Raw genomic sequence first — 16,286 nt, forward strand, 5'->3', positions numbered from 1 at the left:
CTGTTATGGCATCCGCGGTACGCGTACCGAACACCCGCGTTGGGTAGTTTTACCGGGACCTCCGATGGGAGTTCCGTACGGAGTATATCTAGAACACCCCCTATGTGTTACTGTAATGTAGTACCAGTTGTACTACATCCGTTATTACATCCCTTACCTTACCCTTACCTTCTAGTCCCGTGTGATACTATTCTAGGCTTGCAGGCAAGCCTAATAATTATCGGCGAAAAAATTGATCAAACGCTTATAGTCGTCTTGAGACCAGCCAGCGTCGTCGGAGATCGTTTTGACGACCCTATAGGCCTCGTCAGTCTTTGGCTCGATGGCAGAGGCCGCTGAGGTGAGCGTAGCGAGCTGTCGTTCGATAGTAGCGTCTCGCTCGACTTGACGCTGAACGGAGGAGGTCGATTTAGACGTTCGACGTTGACGACGCTCGGCTGAAGACGGTGGCTCAGTCGTTCTTTGCAGCAGTGGAAAAAGGAGCCATCAGGAACCTTCTCCCAGGTCTACAACGTTGTAGAGTTGTAGACTCACCCTCGATCGCTATCGTCGTCCTCCTCACCACTTCGACGTCGTTTTCGTTCCCTCTCTCCCTCGCTTTCGTTCCGCTCGCGGTCGGGCCTTTGAGGGGTGATAACATGTCGTCCGTCGGGGGTAGCGCCATGGTAGAGGGCGTGAAATGCATCGTAGTGCACCCAGGATCTATTTCTCCAAGTAAGTAACTTACGGTTGGCTGCTGACTGAGATACAGGTCGATATAGAAACAGACAAAGGCAGACATGAAGTACAGGTAAAGGAGGTCGCGCGTTTACGTAAGCGCGACTTGAGCATATTCGAACGTCGACGTAGAACAATACGTCGTCGACGACGAACTTCAAATCGACACTACTCACCTCGTTTCGCTTCAAACCCTCCCAGAACTCGTCGCTAGCCACTACACGTTGACGTAGTTCGTCCCAGCCTATCCCCGATAAATTCCGGAGGTCTCGGAGGGGTATATAGCGGTCAGACTTCAACTGTAAGTGATTTGGGTGAATTTGATGAAGATTTGACGCTGACGATTCGTTTGTCCGTAACTTACGTACGCTAGCCGACTCTGAACCATCTTATTGTCTACCGGACGGAGGACTGGCTGATCGTTGATAGCGTCGCAGACCTCGGCAAATACCGCAGCCTTGAACGAATTATCGGACTTACGCCCTCGAGCAGCGTTCTCCGTCAAAACACGTATCATCACGCCGTCGAGGTGGTCGTCCCAGCGAAACATAGGAGGAGGAGGTGTGGTAGCGGCAGGGGTGGTAGAGGAGAGTCCTCGGGCCAACGTAGTCGACGTAGTAGCGACTGACGCCATCGAATACTCCCTTATCGACCTCTGGCTCGAGAACATCGACGAAACGGACGATTCTCGCTCCGTAAACGGCGTCGACGTCGGCAAACCTTGTGATACCGACCCAGCCCTTCCCCAGTGGTTGCCGTAGGCTGCGTAGGCCCCCTCAACTGAACCGCCAACGAAGGGGGAGCCGGTAGGGGGGTGTTGCGAGGGAAATCGACCGAACGACCCTATTACTTCACCGCGGTTCGTCGAATCGAACGACGGCATCGCTGGAACTCGAAAACCGCCAGGCCCCAACGGCTGGGAGTGATCTGGCTGGGAACTACTAGCGATTGACTCCTGGGAGTAGGGGCGAGAGGGTTGTCTAGACATTATTGATGGAACACGGTGAAAAACGGGAAAAAAACGGCTTGACTTCGAAGTTTCGTCAAGGTGCGTTCTTCCCAACTTTGCTAGCAATCCCCATACAACTTTTGGAATCCCAACCCTTCATTAAACTCGACGCGTTTGGTCGCGTTTCTCAGCTGCCTCAGCCCGATTTCGAGCTGAGAATGACGAGCTGACCCGTCGGCCAATTCCTCTTGTTCACACGCTAGTAAACGCCATACAACGTGTCAAGTAATCCCGGCAGCGTGTTTTTTCACCGATTTTACGTCAATTCTCTGAAAAGTCAGCTCGACGCGTACTCGCGAACGCACCCTAAATTGCACAGGCAATTTAGTTGCTTCCGGAGTTAGTCCCGAAGACCTCACTTTACATACAACTTTGCGAAATACGTCGTAGTTGTACAGAATCATCCATCGACACTCGACCGCTAGAAACGCTGGATACGAACTCTTGAACGAATTCGGCACCGAATCCCCGCAACTCCCATCGAAAATGGAGCGGTACTTAGGGATTTTGACGGGCCTCGGAGCGGTCGCAGCCGCAGAGAGGATACGTGAAGACAAGGTGGACAAAGAGGCCGTCCTCAAATGGCTTGCCAACCAGGCTCAGGATAATATGGATCAGCTCCTTCAGCTCTACGACATTCTGAAGGTCGAGGTCACGGAACCCGCGCTTTTGGCCTACCATGATGCCAGGATGATTGCGGTAAACGCGGCCGTGGAGGCGGCGTGGGGCAAGGGTTGGAGAGGGGAGTTTGATTACGACGACGTCAGTTGTGGGTATAAGAAGATGCTGGCTATCAAGAATGTTACCGAAGTGAGTCTGCTCGTGTACGAGATTGTCGCTTCAGACAGAATCTAACAGCCACGCCGATTGCAGCAATATCCCAAGCTGGAGCATGCGATAGCGGGGGTATCCATCGCCCGGACGTGCCGTTTTGACCGTGTGACAAACGGCGAGAAGGGGGAGAGAAAGCCAACTCAGAAATTCACCACAGCCGATTTCGAGGAGGCCTGTCAAAGTCGTAAGCGCAAACATATTGGGGACAAGGAGTCGCCTGAGCCGACTCGTGCGACGGCCGAGTCTGAGCTATCTCCTGCGGGAGCTTCAACCAGGACGACACGGTCTGCTAATGCAATCGTCCGTAAGTCCGACTCGGAGACCTGCTGGCTGGAAGCCCAATTGATCGGGATTCAATTACCAGCTTCAGATAATGGAGATCCACACGAAGAATTTGGCAGTAACGACCCTTGTCGCGCTCGTACGACTACGACTACGACTGCTCCGGTCCACGACGGGAACGAAACGGACAACTGGATACCAAAGGCTCTAGATTTCGTTGTTACGGCGGAAGTCGCTAATCGAGCTAGGTCCTAAGTCGTAAGGCGTAGGGTGCTTATAGGTGAATCGCAGGTAGTTGGGAGAATGTCGCAAGTCCGCTTAGATGAAGCGGGTTCGGGTGCGGGATACGAATCCAGAGATGTATGGATAAGGAAGGTGATCACTCGGTGTGAGGTATCGGATTCGGTCTAAGGTAAAACGATGAAGCGTAGATACTTAGCGACGTCCTTGAGTTGTAACCTCTCCGCAACACGTCTTGAAGATGTTGTAACAAGTCAGATAGGCGTGTATTGAATGTGATATCGGAACTTGACCTATTACTATTACAGAGCGTCCTCTATCGAATTCGGTCAAGTTCCTCTAGCTATTTATACGGAGACGAGTACGGAGACGAGGCTGGCGAACACTGAAAAGACCCAAGAGAAAAGAATGGCGAGAGATGGCGAAACTGGAAGAACGAGATGGCGAACAGACGAATCCTGTCGAGAGCAACCGGATTCGGTAGAGGAGGCGAGTTTGAGTTCTCATTTGTCCCTAGGTACGTCGAGTAAGGTTGGCGAGGTCCTGAGTAGAGTTGTCGTGTACCTCGAGGTCCTTGTACCTGTGTGTGATGTGTACCGGGAACGTATTGTTGTTTCGGTGAATGGTAAGGCGAATGGTAGGGACGACCGAATCTGCTCCGAGGGAATCGGATTCGCCTCGTCGAGCCGGACTTAGGTGTATGCTGATGTCCGTAGATCTAGCCTGTGTGTCGGTAGTCAACTCACGTGATGATCCCGTAACATTCGTCTCCAAGAAAGGATCCTCTATCCCTTCAATTGAGAATCATACTCTCATCACCTTGCCAATAACCTATCAGGAACTGGAAGAAGAGAGCAAAAAAGACTCTCCAAAAATGACGTCCGAATGGACACAAGTCATTCCCAAACTCCGTCTTCACAAGACCAGCGTCATCATCCAGACGTCTGATCACAAAGTGGTGTGCTACAAGATCAATAGTCACTACAAAGACTGCGCCAATCTCAACAAACTATGCGTTGGATTAGAAAAATCCTGGACAGCAACTGGCAAAGACTTGCCGCAGGAGACGAAAGTAACCACTCGGTACTTACAAACAGAGTTGGTGGACAGAAAAGTCAGTGGTACTTTTCATTTTGCTCTGTGGATGGAAAGGGCCCACGTCAAGGAAGGGCCTTTGATATCAGCAGAAACACTTGGGGCAAACTGTTCTCGTAGACACTCCATGGTCCAGGGGTTTCTTTGCGGTTTGAAATCTCTACAAGAACGTGCCTCTACTATTTTAAAGGAGACCTACCCTGCCATCCACCAACAATACTCCACATTCTATCAAGGCATCCAGGATCTTTGCCCTAGTATGTCTGCCATACACAAAGCGGCAGCCCAGGTCTTTGTTGGATGTGCAGTGGTAGTCATGCGTGCCGTCAGGCCTCATCGGGATAAGAAGGATGGGGGTGCAGTGGTGATGACAGTGGCAGGAAACTTCAAAGATGGGGACCTAATAGTAGGGTCAAACCACTATGCGGTGAGGCTGCAATATAGGCCAGGGGACATGGTGGTGATGATCTCTCATCTGGTGATGCATGGGATAGGGCCTTTTACCGGTCAGCGTAGGGGTTTGGTACTGTTCTCTCATAGGGAGGTAATGGAATGGTATGAGGACAACAAGTCAAAGAAGAAAAGAAGAACCTAGGTGGTCGATCACCAACACGCGTAACGCATGGCACGCGACGTTGTAGATATATCCGCGGTTGATATATTATGTTGGTCTGTATGTATATAATATGCAAGGGCCGACATGGGTTGTGGTCGTACAATCCTATCGAACCGGTCGTCGCGTCTCGCGTTCATCTATTCGTCTATTCCCGTCTCGATGTCGATCCGTTGGAGCCGCGCCCGACGTCGCGAAGTCGAGGTCGACCTCGTCGACGACGTCGGACGCGCGCGCGCGGGATAGGTATGTTCTTCCTCTCCTACTCGAGCTTGCCCTTCGGTACGCCCATCATGGCCTTGCCGTAACCCCGCTCGGCCAATCGTTCGGCAACCAATCCTTCTCGCTCGACGGCCTCGAGTTCCTTCTTCTCGGTAGCTTCCCGTTCCGAAGGTTTGGCAGCCCGGACCCTGGCCTTGTAAGCCTCGTATTTGTCTGCGAGAGCGGAAGCGAAGAGTATCGTGTCAGTGTGTTGCGTTATGATAATGATGACGTCAGCAAGAGCGGTGACGATGGCGATGATGGCGATGATGGCGACGATGATGGTGATGATGATGGTGACGGCGCGAACGGTGAGGGTGTGGTTGAGATAGCGACGACGAAGATATCGCGTCGCGCACGCGAGAATGGGATGAAGAACGAAGGTAAAGGTAGGTCGGGCGGAGCATGGATAGGATGACGTGTAAGGATAGAGGATGGGAAGTCAAGGACAAGAATAGGGGGGGGGCGGGTGTAACGTAAGGGGGAGGGGCGGTGAGGGGGGGGAAGGGTGATGGGTGACGGGTCGGGAGACGGTACGGTAGACTCACTCTCGGTCCCACAGAGCTTGTCCCACCATCGGAACGAAGTCGAGTAACAGTTGGTAAACGCCATGTGGTGGAAGTCGTGGTGATCGGCCCCGGCCCAGAAGGGTAGCCAGTGCCTCAAGCTCCAAGGGAAGTCGTAACCCGAATGAGCATCGACGGCCTGGAAAAGTCGGAGGACGATCCAGATGTAGACCGTGATGATGTGAAGGTCCGGTCGGATGAGGCAGTAGAGGAGGGGACCGCCGATGGTGCCCATACCGAGGATGAGGACTTCGAGGGGGTGAGCGTATTCGGCGGCGAGTCCGAAGGGTGCCGAGTACTCGTGGTGCATCTTGTGGATGTGCTTGTAGAGAGGACCGTAGTGGAGTGCTCGGTGAGCGAAGTAATGCCAGGTGTCTTCGAGGACGAAGAAGAGGGCGATCTGGGGGACGATGACGGTCCAGGACGGGAAGGGGACGGTATGCGTAGCCAAGCCAAAGTATTCAGCCATCGGGTGGAATCCCCAGATCTGAATGAGCGATACGATCAACAACATAGGCAGTATCAGCATCACGTCGTGACCCATGTATGCAGAAGCTTTCATCGCGATCGGTCACGCGGACTGACCTGGGGCAGCTCGATGGTAAAATGACTCAGAAGCACGGCCTTGGTGCACTTCCACATCTGGGCGTTCGAAGGCACCTTGGTCGGTTGGAGCTTGTACTTCCTGAACATGGGCATCTTGTCGATGATGATCCAGGGAATGCATCGTCCAAAGTAGACGATCTGACAAAGGAAGTATGATGAGATAGAAGGAGGATCAGTATGACTGTAGCGTTCGAGAGGAGTATCGACATCGAGGTCGAGGCGATGGATCGATATGACTCACCTCGTGCAGAAGGAACGACATGAGACCGGTCGCGATGACAGGGTTGCCGATGTAGATGTACCAGTTGACTGAGCATGCCCGGCAAGCGAAGAGACGATCGAGTAACCGTCAGCTCAGAGTCGGGTTGATGATCGATCACGTTCTCGACTCACCCCACAACTGTTCAGCCCAGCTGAGCGATCCGAGATCGACACCAGCATATAGCTCGTTCAAAACTGCTGATGAGTTCTTGGGACCGAAGTGGTCGGCGAGTAGTGGTGCATGGGTCTGAACAAACGACATGATGTTGGTCGAACGCGTGTGGTGTGACGATAAAGTAAAGAAGAGATCCGTAGAAAGTAGCTGATGGTAGTCGAGGTGATGTTTATTGGTTGTCTAAAGAGTGTCTGTTGATCGTCGAGTCCTGTGGCGACGTCGGTGGCTCTTGATCGTATCCAAGGAGCGAGTGTGTCTGTTGTGAGTCGTAGAGGCAAAGGTAGATATGCTAGTCTATACTAGAGTCCTCGATCCGATCCGAAAGAGAGAGAGAGAGAGAGAGATAGGACGAGTTGCCAGTTGTTGATCCGTTGAAAGTGGAACGACGTGGATAAGAAAAAGATCGAGCCACAAGAATAACCGTCGATGTTACGACCGGATGATGATGATGATTTCCCTCCCCAAATGCCCCAAATCTATCCGACGAGGCACAAACAAAGCAACGGCGAGCAGCCCGAGCAGGCAGGCAGGCAGGCAGCACGGAGTGCTACGAGTGCTACGGTACGAGTGTGGCGAGAGTGGTACGATCCCCATCCCCCTCCCTGCAGGCCGTAAGCCACGCGGGTGATTACGCAATTTCAAAAATGTTCAGAACCCGAAGAAAGCAAAAGCGCTGCCGCTCGTGTTTTATGGCTTGCGATGACCTCGCAGCCCGTGATCCCCGAGGAACACACGTCGTTTCGTCGTGAAAGTCTCGACCGCAATCATAAGCATATTTTAGAGCCGCAAGGGTAGAGGTACGGCTTGCTTGGGCTCTATCGATGCAATGGGCAGCGATTTGTAGAGCACATGAGCTATCCTATCCTATGTGCCGAGAAAGTTCGGTCAGATGGTCGATAGAGGCGAAACGGCCAGATAAAGTTCGGGATTCTATGTAAAAGGGCACGAAAGAACGGTCTATGTGATGATGAAACCGATCCGGTCAGATGAAGAGCGATTGTTCGTTCGCCCGACGAGCTGATGCTGCTTACCATCCCGTGCAAGATATACGACAAAAGCCTTATGCGAGACTAGGAGCGAGATTCTTAGGGTCTTTCTGTGAGATTGAAGCATGAACAATGTATCATTTAGTTCACTACTAGTCGCGCAAATCCCCAACATATAACAATTGGGCGCTCACTTCAAGTTCGTTCGTGTTAACCACGTCTTGCCGCGCCGTTGTCCCCAGAGCTGGACCCGGTAACGAAGCCGGACCAGATGGCATGGCATCCATACCCGGGTTGTCCTGCTCCGGTAAACCGGTCGACCTCTTCTCGTTCTTCCCCTCTGACACTCTTCTCGTCTTTCCCGATCTTGGCTTTTTAGCATTCGTCTGGACTTTAGAGCTGTCAAGGGTTCCTGCATAAAGAACGATGTATCAGCTTGGTCGGCTAGACACCTGTGCACGTCTGATATGACCGTCCGACGAACCAGTTGCCAACGCCGCCGCAGCGGAACTCGACCTCTTAGTAACTGACTCCACCGCCTGTCCTTTCTCGTTCGAACCTATCTTCTTGCGGAGTTGTCTACCGTCCTCGGAATTCTGCTCCTTCTCGGATCCCACATTGTATTGCGCGGGCTGCGTCAAAGGCTGGGTCTGAACATCGGTCTGGGTTGGGACCTTGGCGTCCGTCCGGGTCTGAGTGTTACTGTGATCACGAACATCGGGTCCATCGCGAACTTCCTGATTGAGTACCGGAGGTGGAGGAAGCCTAAACAACGCGTCGTTTGGGGTGTTCTGGCGGGTGACAGAGGCGGGAGGCGGAGGATGAGACCCTGGTCGAGCGAGGCCATCGTGACGGTCTTGGGGATTATGCCGAGCGCCAGGCGCCGTAGGTTGAGGGTAGAAGATCGGTTGGTGCCGTTGCTGCGGATGTTGCGGAGATCCATAGTAGCCCTGCTGGTCGAGCTGAAAATGTAGCAGAGAAGAAACCAAAACGCTCGTCAGCCGAATGGATAAAGATACAGGTGAATCTACTCTTTCCTGTGTACCGAACTCACTTGAAGGACCGGGATAGGAACGGGAGGACATTGATGTCCACAATGACATCTCGGCAGCTGATGATACTGAACCGGCCGAGGATCGTAGTTGTAATTGCGATTTTGCCCAAAGCTCAAGGAGGGTAAAGATCGATCCGGAGGATGAGAGAGAGGAGGGTGTTGTCGAGGAGAAGGAGCGTAGGGAGGCTGAGTGGTCGGAATCATTGATTGTTGGAGATGAGGTTGCGCCTGCGGTTGCTGCAGGAAAGCAGCTCCTTGTACATTCGGTGGGAACAGGTCGAACATGTATTCTCGGTTCTGATTCGGGTTCGGATGTCCCATGTGACTTGGGTTCGGTTGAAATTGCTGTTCAGATGACCAGCCAACCGAGTCCTGTAGCTGGTAAGACTGGGACCGGTTCATCAGATTTTGCATTTGATGATGATGAGATAGAGGCGGTCGGGCCTGGTCCGGAAACAGCTGAGAGTCTGATCTGACTTTTTGTCGTTTCGCAGTCGCCTGATGCTCGAGCGGACCGTCAGGCTGGCGAACGGGGTCATCTGTCATCCTGAGATTCCGAATGTAGGATGAATGAGTCGAAGTAAGATCGAAAGTCAGATGCTCAACTAACAGATTGACTCACGCAGGCGTATTTACCAATGCTATATGATCTCGCCCCCTTGACCTTCAGATGTGGTCAAACAAAGGACATGGACTGAGGTTGTACCATAAATTCCGACCTCGAGAACGAACTTTTTGACCTCTTGCTTTGATCGAGTCGACCTTATAGCAACGTATTGATGCAGCGCCCCTCCAGCTAGGCTTCTCAGGTGGATCGATCATCGTCAGCGTCTCCCATAATGCAGAAAGAGTCAGTTTTCCTGGCGAGGATCGGCAATCGATACTTTTCGTAGCGCACTTGATCTCTTTTGTATATCTTGTCAGCCTCGTGAGCCGTTCCTCTCCGACAAGAATGGGTCGACGAATGGAAAGGACGATCGTCGATTCGATACAACGACAACGACGACGACGATCAAGGGTTTGAGCCTCCCCGGGTGATGACGGGATCAATTTCCCCGCCTTGTCGCATGAAACAAAAGACGAGGCAAGCGAGCGAGCGATGATCGTGTAGGATCACCTAAGCTTATAATCTTCCTTCTTTGGGAGATCCACTTCGATAGAGCTGGCTGAATGATATGCTAGCCATGTTAGGTAGAACGAGGAGCGACATGATCGATTATCACTCGCTTCTTTTTCGTTCGACAACAATCGCTTATCGATGACTGACGATGCTACTCCGCGTCCTCGTCGATGGACAGCTTCCTGAAGATAATCCCCTCGTCTCACCTCTTGTCCAACCGCGACCTCTCGCCTCTCGATAGTACGATAGCGAATGTCATCATGATCATCAGCTCATTAGGCTACATTTCGAGACGGATTCGCTTCGACAGGTGCTTTTCGGGATTCTCTCTTTTCTCTTCTGCGATGACGCGCGGCGTGACGCGACGCGTTTGGATCGCGTTTTGACGTCATTTCGATCGACAGATCAAGGTCGATCGACTTCCAGCTTCCTTCTCCATTCGCAAGTCTTTATATATCAAACTCTGTTACGCTCATTCCGTTACCCTCTCAGGCCTCTCACTCGCTACAAATTTACCACATATCCACTTTTAAGAAAGAAATCATTGATACGAACCATGGTGAGCCCGCTCTCGTACCCCGTTCGTCCCCCTCCTTTGCATGTAGCTAAAATCACCCATTCCCTTTTCCTCTCGATCGCAGTCCAACGACGCCTCTCTTCCTCCTCTCGACAACCCCTCCAAATGGGTCACCGGCGGCGACGCCCCCACGGACCGTCAAAAGGGCTTTATCGGCCAGCTCGCTGAGTCTACTGGGGAGGACGTCGACCCGGACAGCTTGACTAAGGGAGAGGCGAGCTTGAAAATAGACGAGCTGAAGAAGAAGCAGGATGAAGGGGTTCAGAGTGATGATGGTCCCAGGGTGAGTACACGCTATCCAATGATGATTGGGATTGAGTGGACAAGGTCGGAATGTTGATGAGATTCAAACTGTGATGATCCACCTTTCGTTTGATCAGTCGAAGACGACGGGGAGCGACAAGTTGCCCTCGGAGCTTCCGGCTGATGAGACCAGCCCACCTTCCGATTCTCACCTCGCCCACCCGGAAACGTGGACTACCGGTAAGTCGCACAGATTCCTCTTCCGTCCACACTCCCCGTCAAATGGTGTACCACAACATATCGCTGATTCGCTTATGACCCTTCTTTCGAAACCCGACCGGATCCCTCTACCCAGGCGGAGACCCAGCGACGGACAAGCAGAAGGGGTTCATCCACGTCCTCGCTAGGCAGCACGATACCAAGGATCCGATCCCCGAACAGATGAGCAAGAGCGAGGCGAGCGAGATGATCGAGAAGCTCAAGAGGGCTTGAGGCTAAGAGAGGTCGGATTGGATCGAGTTAACGTGGTTTGTAGCTTTTACGGTGGAATTCTGGTGCCATGATACGTTTGTAGCGAAATAAATATTCCTTACTTTGTTGCAATCAGACTGTCTGCGTTCGCTGATTCTAGGGAGGGATATGCTATCCAGGTGCTAGCTCGATTTCTTCTGGTCATCTGAGAGAGACGACAGATGCTGATGAACGAGATCAAGAAGGAGTCCGAACATTCTCATGTGACGGCAAGCCTCATACAAGAGCGAGGCTCGACATTATCCACTTAGCCCTCGAAACGAAAGACCTCTCGGCCGGTTGACCACCAACCCGGACCTGAAGCCGATCCTACGGCACCGTCTACGAACGAAGTCTGCATCGAATCCGTCAACTGGGACCAACCACAAAACACGCCTCATTCTCGTCAATAATCATATATCGCCCAAAGCCAAGCGGAACACTTCGTTTAAGACCGGAACTGACCTTCCACCACCGCTGAGTCTCGGGATCTTCCCCGACCTTGCTCATATCCTTTTCGAAATCTTCCGGTTTGCCCATGTACCGCATGTGAGCGATCAAGAGATGAGTCGTCTGCCCCGATGCTGAGCTGGTACCGGCAGGAGTCAACGGGAGTTGCATGTGGTGGATCGAGTAGTCTAGTCACCGGACGCATGCACAAACATGATCTCATCAACTCCCCGACATGTGAAAGAACTTCGTATACGAGGCTCACCGACCACATTCGCCCGCCTCAACGCGTTCAGAACCCCCGGCCAGACTTCTCTGTGCACCTTTTCATACTCTTCGATCCTTTCCGGCTTCAGACCAATAACCTGGCATACTCTCAATCCCTCGTTGGTATGCGGTGGGTGATTCGGGTTAGGGTGCGGTTCGGGGAGTCGGTTGAGGATGTTGGGAGCCGAGGTGGAACTGATAGATCGCATGGCCTGAACATGTACCGGCCGACCGATCGTCAACAAGGAGCGTGTGATAAAAGACATGGTGAATAATTCGATGCAGGAAGGACGTACAGAACGAAGTAATCGTAAAGTGTGAGTGAGATATGATCAGGATTATTCGGATGATCGATGTTGTAGCAGAGTCGAGGAGGTGACAGACTGATATCTCGGCTGATCATCACTCCGACGCGGCCCGGGGTAAAAGCCGGCGCTGGTCGTCGATCGTGCTGAGAACCATTCGTCTGCTCAATTTCTGAGATATCATCCCCGATGGGTAGCGAGATGCTGTATGAGGGAAACGACGATTGCTGCACGATTCAGAGAGCGACTCCGAGGCAGAACATGCCAACAAGGTCATTCATAAGCCGACATAATATCATGACAAGATCGGACCGAAAAGAGATAGTACAACATATATGGGTGGTGTGTCGAGACCGTATGATTGATGACATGTGCGCCCAGGAAAACCGCGAGAGGCGGGGGATGTTAAAGAAGGGATAACTTCGTCCTCTTTCGGCGACGGATCGCTTTGTATGGCGACGTTGGGTCGTCTGCGCGATGTCTACTTGTTCTTGGGAGTCTCCCCAGCGACCTTCTTGGCTTCCTCCGCGTTGAACCACTGTAACAGATTTGGAAACACCGCCTCCTTTATCAGCCACGCTCGCTCGTCTCGTAAGTGGACACCGACCACTGACCTCCAACGTCTTGCCAAGCGCCTCCTCGACCCCCCAGATCGGTTCGTAACCCAACAACCTCCTCGAACGTTCAATGTTGAAGTACCTCTTTTGCGTGGCAAAGTTGACCCTAAACCGGGTGAACCCAGCCTCCTTGCCCATCAACCAGCTCCACCCTTCGGCGAGAGCGGCGAGCGCGAGTCCGATGACAGGCGGCATCTTGATATGGTAAGGCGCAATGTGGTTCATGCCGTGGTACCAGACGGCTCGGTTGAAATCCCAAAAGTACAGGGGTTCCGAGTTGGTGATGAAGTAAGCCTGACCGGCGACCCGAAGCTCGGGGTCGATGGGCGTCGTCATGATTCCCACCGCACCGGATTCGCCTTCCGTCTTTTCGCTCGATTTGAGCATGGCCACGGCGGCCTGCTTGTCCTGCTCCGAGGTATACTCAGGGTCCGTCGCCTTGGCGAATTGGTCCATCCTGGTTCGGAGCACCGGCTGGAGATCGTTATCGTCCTCGTCGTCGAGTCGTTTCTTCTGCCTAAACTTTTCGTCGGCTCGCTTCTCCTCTTCGGTCGGTTGTCTGATCGGACCTAGGGGACGAGCTTCCGAGGTAGGTACACGATAGTCGCCGACCGTCTTGTTGTTCTCGGGCAAGGGGAACGTGAACTCGTACGGCGAGACGACCCTTCCAAGTCGATCCGATGCGAGCAGGTGCGCATGGGCGACGTTGCCGACATAGGTCCAGTCGAACAGGTTCTCGTTGGTCCCGATCTGGAACTTGGTCTGACCGTTCCTCATGACCTGTTGCAGTCCGGTCAAGAGCTGACGATCTCCCTCCCCAAAGATCCCTGCGGGTCTCAACGCGCAGGTCTGCAACTCGGCCCCGTTGGCAGCGAGCACGAGCTTTTCAGCTTGCGCCTTGGTCTCGTTGTAGGCGTCCAACGGGACTTCGGGCACGCTCATCCGTTCGTCCACATCGACGAGGTGTTGAGTTCCGTTGTATACAACACCAGCGGACGAGGTGTAGACGAGTTTTCGAACGTTGTGGGCGAGGCAGGCGTCGATGATGGTCTGGGTACCAACAACGTTGACCTTGCGATAGATTTCGGCACCCATGCCGTGGACGGGCGACGCCGTGTGGATGATCACGTCGGCACGGGACTGTTAGGTGATTGCGATGAGCATGCATGAGCGAGAGACGCAACGGGGGAACAATGATGTTGATCATGACCGCGAATGCTCACCTTGGTGATGGCTTCAGAAAGGTCATCGGGGAAAGTGATATCACCAGTGTAGAACGACACATTCCTGTCACGATCATGCGAGTTGATTTTATACCTTGAAGTCAGCCTATCGATCCAGGAAAGATTCGTCCGAGCAATCTCGTATCTGTCACTTACTCGTCGAAATGTCGCTGAACAAGGTCGAACACGGCGACCGCTTTCTCACCCCTCTCGACGAGCTGTTCTACGATCCGTCGACCCAGGAAGCCGCAGCCGCCTACGACGAGGAATGATTCTTGAGTCGGAGCAGAGGTAGCCATCTTGGTTCTGGGATGGTAGTAAGATGCTAGCGCTGTGTATAGTCAGGCTGATGTCTAGCTCTAAGGATGTCGAGATTCGCTAGAGTCGATTGATGAATCCTTGAACCTCGGACAGTCGAACGATGTTGTCCGCTGGCCCGGCCCGTGCGGGGCTCAATCGCTGCCTTCGGAAGTAAATTAAGCTTCCGGTCAGGGCGTACGAAAGCCAACTCGAAGCGCAACCTACAGGGGCGAAATCGTCTTGACCGGCTTGCGAACGACATCTGAACATCGCTTCCGATATCCTAGAGCGTTCTCATTGAATCGAAATGGTCGATGTGAAGTGGCACAAGGACCTGCTGTCAGAGACGCAAGTTTCGGATCTTCGGGACGCTCAAACGACAAAGCTTTTTCGAGATGCTTGCGCATGGCTTGGCATAGGCGCCTCACAAAGGTATCGTCCCTCCTATGGAACCTCAACAAGACAGAAGTTCGGTTGTCAAAGGTGATGCAAATTCTTCCGAGAGGGGGCCAAAGCCTATCCAGAAGCATACAGACACAGTTGGGCTCAAAAAGGGGAAGCGCGCGCCCTAGTTCATGTTGAACAATGCGTTCTGTTTGTGTCCGGACCGCCATCGGTACTGCATGTTACACATATGTCATCTCGACTCATCTTGAATCGTGACTTTGGTCTAATGCGACTGAATGTTGCAGCGGCGGTCCGTGGTCGGCGATACTTCGCTACGCAAGATCGATTTTGGCCGAGCAGCCAGCAGGACTGTTTGACAAAGTATGTTCAGAAGGTGACATCTTACTCCACCCAGTCTGTGAGGATATTTACGTCGAGTTACCTTTCACTTCATAAGGCGCGAACGGTGAGGCGACTCGTGAGATTGTCTCCCACCTGGCTGATTCACTATTTCTTTGCGCAATCTTGTGAGCACCCTAAGAATCGTCCTCAAACGGGATTCAACGCATACTGATATCTGTCATACACTGGTCAATGTACTCGCTGCAACGAGGGCCGTGAAATCGTGATCGAGCTGCTGCGCAGGATAGACGCCTTGCACATCATATCTCTGCGAATCTCCTGTCGAATAATGTGCAGAGGCGCCTGCAGGCTGCAGCTATGAAATTTCCGGAATCATACCCTGCACTTGAACGTTTTATTCATTTCTACCGCGGTCCCGACAGATCGTTCTGAACAATGAAGAGTTCAGTCTTTTCGAGTAAACGCGTTGTTCCTCAAACCAGGTAAGCTTTCGACCATGCCTGTATGAGAGGGCAGATTCGTAACGCTCCATATATGTAAGTCATCGTCGTGCTGTCCGAGTCGTTTGCGACGGCTCTCAACGTGTAGCATCTGATCTTCAACAGCATTCGTCCGACATAGTTTGTTCACATTTTCATAGAACATTCGTTCGGAACCTCGTCTTGCAGATGGCCGTACCATCGGGATTCATTCGCGCTGACCCACAGCGGCTCTTGCACATGAATTGAGGCCGCGTCGCTGGCCTTCTGTAGGTCCAATCTGCCATATATCTCGTTCGGTCGATTGATCGTCTTGGAAGCCGTCATGGCCAATCAGACGATGATATTGTCAAATAGGATACAACTTGAGCACACCTTGTGCAGCGTCGTCGGTGTCACTGTCATACGGGGCCTTGCGGTCGAGAGGGATCGCTTGCGTAGATATACACCTGCCTCGTCAGGGCATTGTTTGCACTTATCGACCGGTTTCGTCGTACGCTTTGGGCCTCTGTGATGGCGACGAAACCAAAGGCTAGCGGATTCGCCGGATGATACGTTGTTATATTTAGGAGTCTGACGCGTAAAACATCGAAGCTCGACTAGCACAGTTGGGAAGGGGGGTTATTTTAGCAAACGCGACGCCGGCGAAATGCTGCAAGCAGGAAGCTATAGGCCTTCGTCTCCCTTCCCGATCGACCGCCCGTTCGAATCTCCGCGTGAGGACTGACTTTTGACAACAAATGCGC

The 16,286-nt window shown here is 52.6% G+C and overlaps 7 protein-coding genes across 7 annotated transcripts; 2 read left to right on the plus strand and 5 right to left on the minus strand.

Annotated features, from left to right (window-relative positions):
- Nucleotides 1-210: 210 nt before the first annotated feature.
- On the minus strand, nt 211-1,705 carry HD553DRAFT_342270 (uncharacterized protein; the record flags this gene model as incomplete). The annotated part of the gene is made up of 4 exons (XM_046182731.1): nt 211-460; nt 535-740; nt 894-1,016; nt 1,082-1,705. The coding sequence occupies 4 exons, from the start codon at nt 1,703-1,705 to the stop codon at nt 211-213; spliced, it is 1,203 nt and encodes a 400-aa protein (XP_046036644.1).
- Nucleotides 1,706-2,212: 507 nt separating this feature from the next.
- HD553DRAFT_355711 (uncharacterized protein) lies at nt 2,213-3,150 on the plus strand (the record flags this gene model as incomplete). The annotated part of the gene is made up of 3 exons (XM_046183832.1): nt 2,213-2,536; nt 2,600-2,864; nt 2,925-3,150. The coding sequence occupies 3 exons, from the start codon at nt 2,213-2,215 to the stop codon at nt 3,095-3,097; spliced, it is 762 nt and encodes a 253-aa protein (XP_046036645.1). The 3' UTR covers nt 3,098-3,150.
- Nucleotides 3,151-4,772: 1,622 nt separating this feature from the next.
- HD553DRAFT_296272 (uncharacterized protein) lies at nt 4,773-7,161 on the minus strand. Its single transcript, XM_046178515.1, has 5 exons — nt 6,617-7,161; nt 6,465-6,532; nt 6,203-6,361; nt 5,600-6,104; nt 4,773-5,225 (listed from the first exon to the last, which is right to left on the minus strand). The coding sequence occupies exons 1-5, from the start codon at nt 6,744-6,746 to the stop codon at nt 5,053-5,055; spliced, it is 1,035 nt and encodes a 344-aa protein (XP_046036646.1). The 5' UTR covers nt 6,747-7,161; the 3' UTR covers nt 4,773-5,052.
- A 558-nt stretch (nt 7,162-7,719) lies between these two features.
- Nucleotides 7,720-9,245, minus strand: HD553DRAFT_342273 (uncharacterized protein; the record flags this gene model as incomplete). Its single annotated transcript, XM_046182732.1, has 4 exons — nt 7,720-7,755; nt 7,840-8,057; nt 8,130-8,607; nt 8,700-9,245. 4 exons carry the CDS (start codon nt 9,243-9,245, stop codon nt 7,720-7,722), a joined length of 1,278 nt encoding a protein of 425 aa, XP_046036647.1.
- Nucleotides 9,246-10,274: 1,029 nt separating this feature from the next.
- HD553DRAFT_311658 (uncharacterized protein) lies at nt 10,275-11,226 on the plus strand. Its single transcript, XM_046179994.1, has 3 exons — nt 10,275-10,378; nt 10,461-10,879; nt 10,995-11,226. The coding sequence occupies exons 2-3, from the start codon at nt 10,753-10,755 to the stop codon at nt 11,129-11,131; spliced, it is 264 nt and encodes an 87-aa protein (XP_046036648.1). The 5' UTR covers nt 10,275-10,378; nt 10,461-10,752; the 3' UTR covers nt 11,132-11,226.
- Nucleotides 11,227-12,279, minus strand: HD553DRAFT_311660 (uncharacterized protein). The gene is made up of 4 exons (XM_046179995.1): nt 12,163-12,279; nt 11,865-12,078; nt 11,615-11,787; nt 11,227-11,522 (listed from the first exon to the last, which is right to left on the minus strand). The coding sequence occupies exons 2-4, from the start codon at nt 12,073-12,075 to the stop codon at nt 11,418-11,420; spliced, it is 489 nt and encodes a 162-aa protein (XP_046036649.1). The 5' UTR covers nt 12,076-12,078; nt 12,163-12,279; the 3' UTR covers nt 11,227-11,417.
- Nucleotides 12,280-12,398: 119 nt separating this feature from the next.
- Nucleotides 12,399-14,515, minus strand: HD553DRAFT_35136 (putative C-3 sterol dehydrogenase). Its single transcript, XM_046183606.1, has 4 exons — nt 14,168-14,515; nt 14,012-14,075; nt 12,786-13,928; nt 12,399-12,709 (listed from the first exon to the last, which is right to left on the minus strand). The coding sequence occupies exons 1-4, from the start codon at nt 14,308-14,310 to the stop codon at nt 12,653-12,655; spliced, it is 1,407 nt and encodes a 468-aa protein (XP_046036650.1). The 5' UTR covers nt 14,311-14,515; the 3' UTR covers nt 12,399-12,652.
- Nucleotides 14,516-16,286: the final 1,771 nt, after the last annotated feature.

This window comes from Filobasidium floriforme (genome assembly GCF_021052385.1).
Source record: "Filobasidium floriforme strain CBS 6241 chromosome Unknown HD553scaffold_11, whole genome shotgun sequence".
NCBI classification, from domain to species: domain Eukaryota; kingdom Fungi; phylum Basidiomycota; class Tremellomycetes; order Filobasidiales; family Filobasidiaceae; genus Filobasidium; species Filobasidium floriforme.

Coding starts and splice junctions, on each gene's coding strand:
- HD553DRAFT_296272 (XM_046178515.1), bottom strand. CDS start 6,746: ATGTCGTTTGTTCAGACCCATGCACCACTACTCGCCGACCACTTCGGT. Junction 6,362..6,464: donor TGTCGTTCCTTCTGCACGAG/GTGAGTCATATC, acceptor TTCCTTTGTCAG/ATCGTCTACTTTGGACGATG. Junction 5,226..5,599: donor CAAGCTCTGTGGGACCGAGA/GTGAGTCTACCG, acceptor CCGCTCTCGCAG/ACAAATACGAGGCTTACAAG.
- HD553DRAFT_311658 (XM_046179994.1), top strand. CDS start 10,753: ATGATCCACCTTTCGTTTGATCAGTCGAAGACGACGGGGAGCGACAAG. Junction 10,880..10,994: donor CCCGGAAACGTGGACTACCG/GTAAGTCGCACA, acceptor CCCTCTACCCAG/GCGGAGACCCAGCGACGGAC.
- HD553DRAFT_311660 (XM_046179995.1), bottom strand. CDS start 12,075: ATGCGATCTATCAGTTCCACCTCGGCTCCCAACATCCTCAACCGACTC. Junction 11,788..11,864: donor GAGGCGGGCGAATGTGGTCG/GTGAGCCTCGTA, acceptor TCCGGTGACTAG/ACTACTCGATCCACCACATG. Junction 11,523..11,614: donor AGACTCAGCGGTGGTGGAAG/GTCAGTTCCGGT, acceptor GGTTGGTCCCAG/TTGACGGATTCGATGCAGAC.
- HD553DRAFT_35136 (XM_046183606.1), bottom strand. CDS start 14,310: ATGGCTACCTCTGCTCCGACTCAAGAATCATTCCTCGTCGTAGGCGGC. Junction 13,929..14,011: donor TTTCTGAAGCCATCACCAAG/GTGAGCATTCGC, acceptor ATCACCTAACAG/TCCCGTGCCGACGTGATCAT. Junction 12,710..12,785: donor CGCTTGGCAAGACGTTGGAG/GTCAGTGGTCGG, acceptor AATCTGTTACAG/TGGTTCAACGCGGAGGAAGC.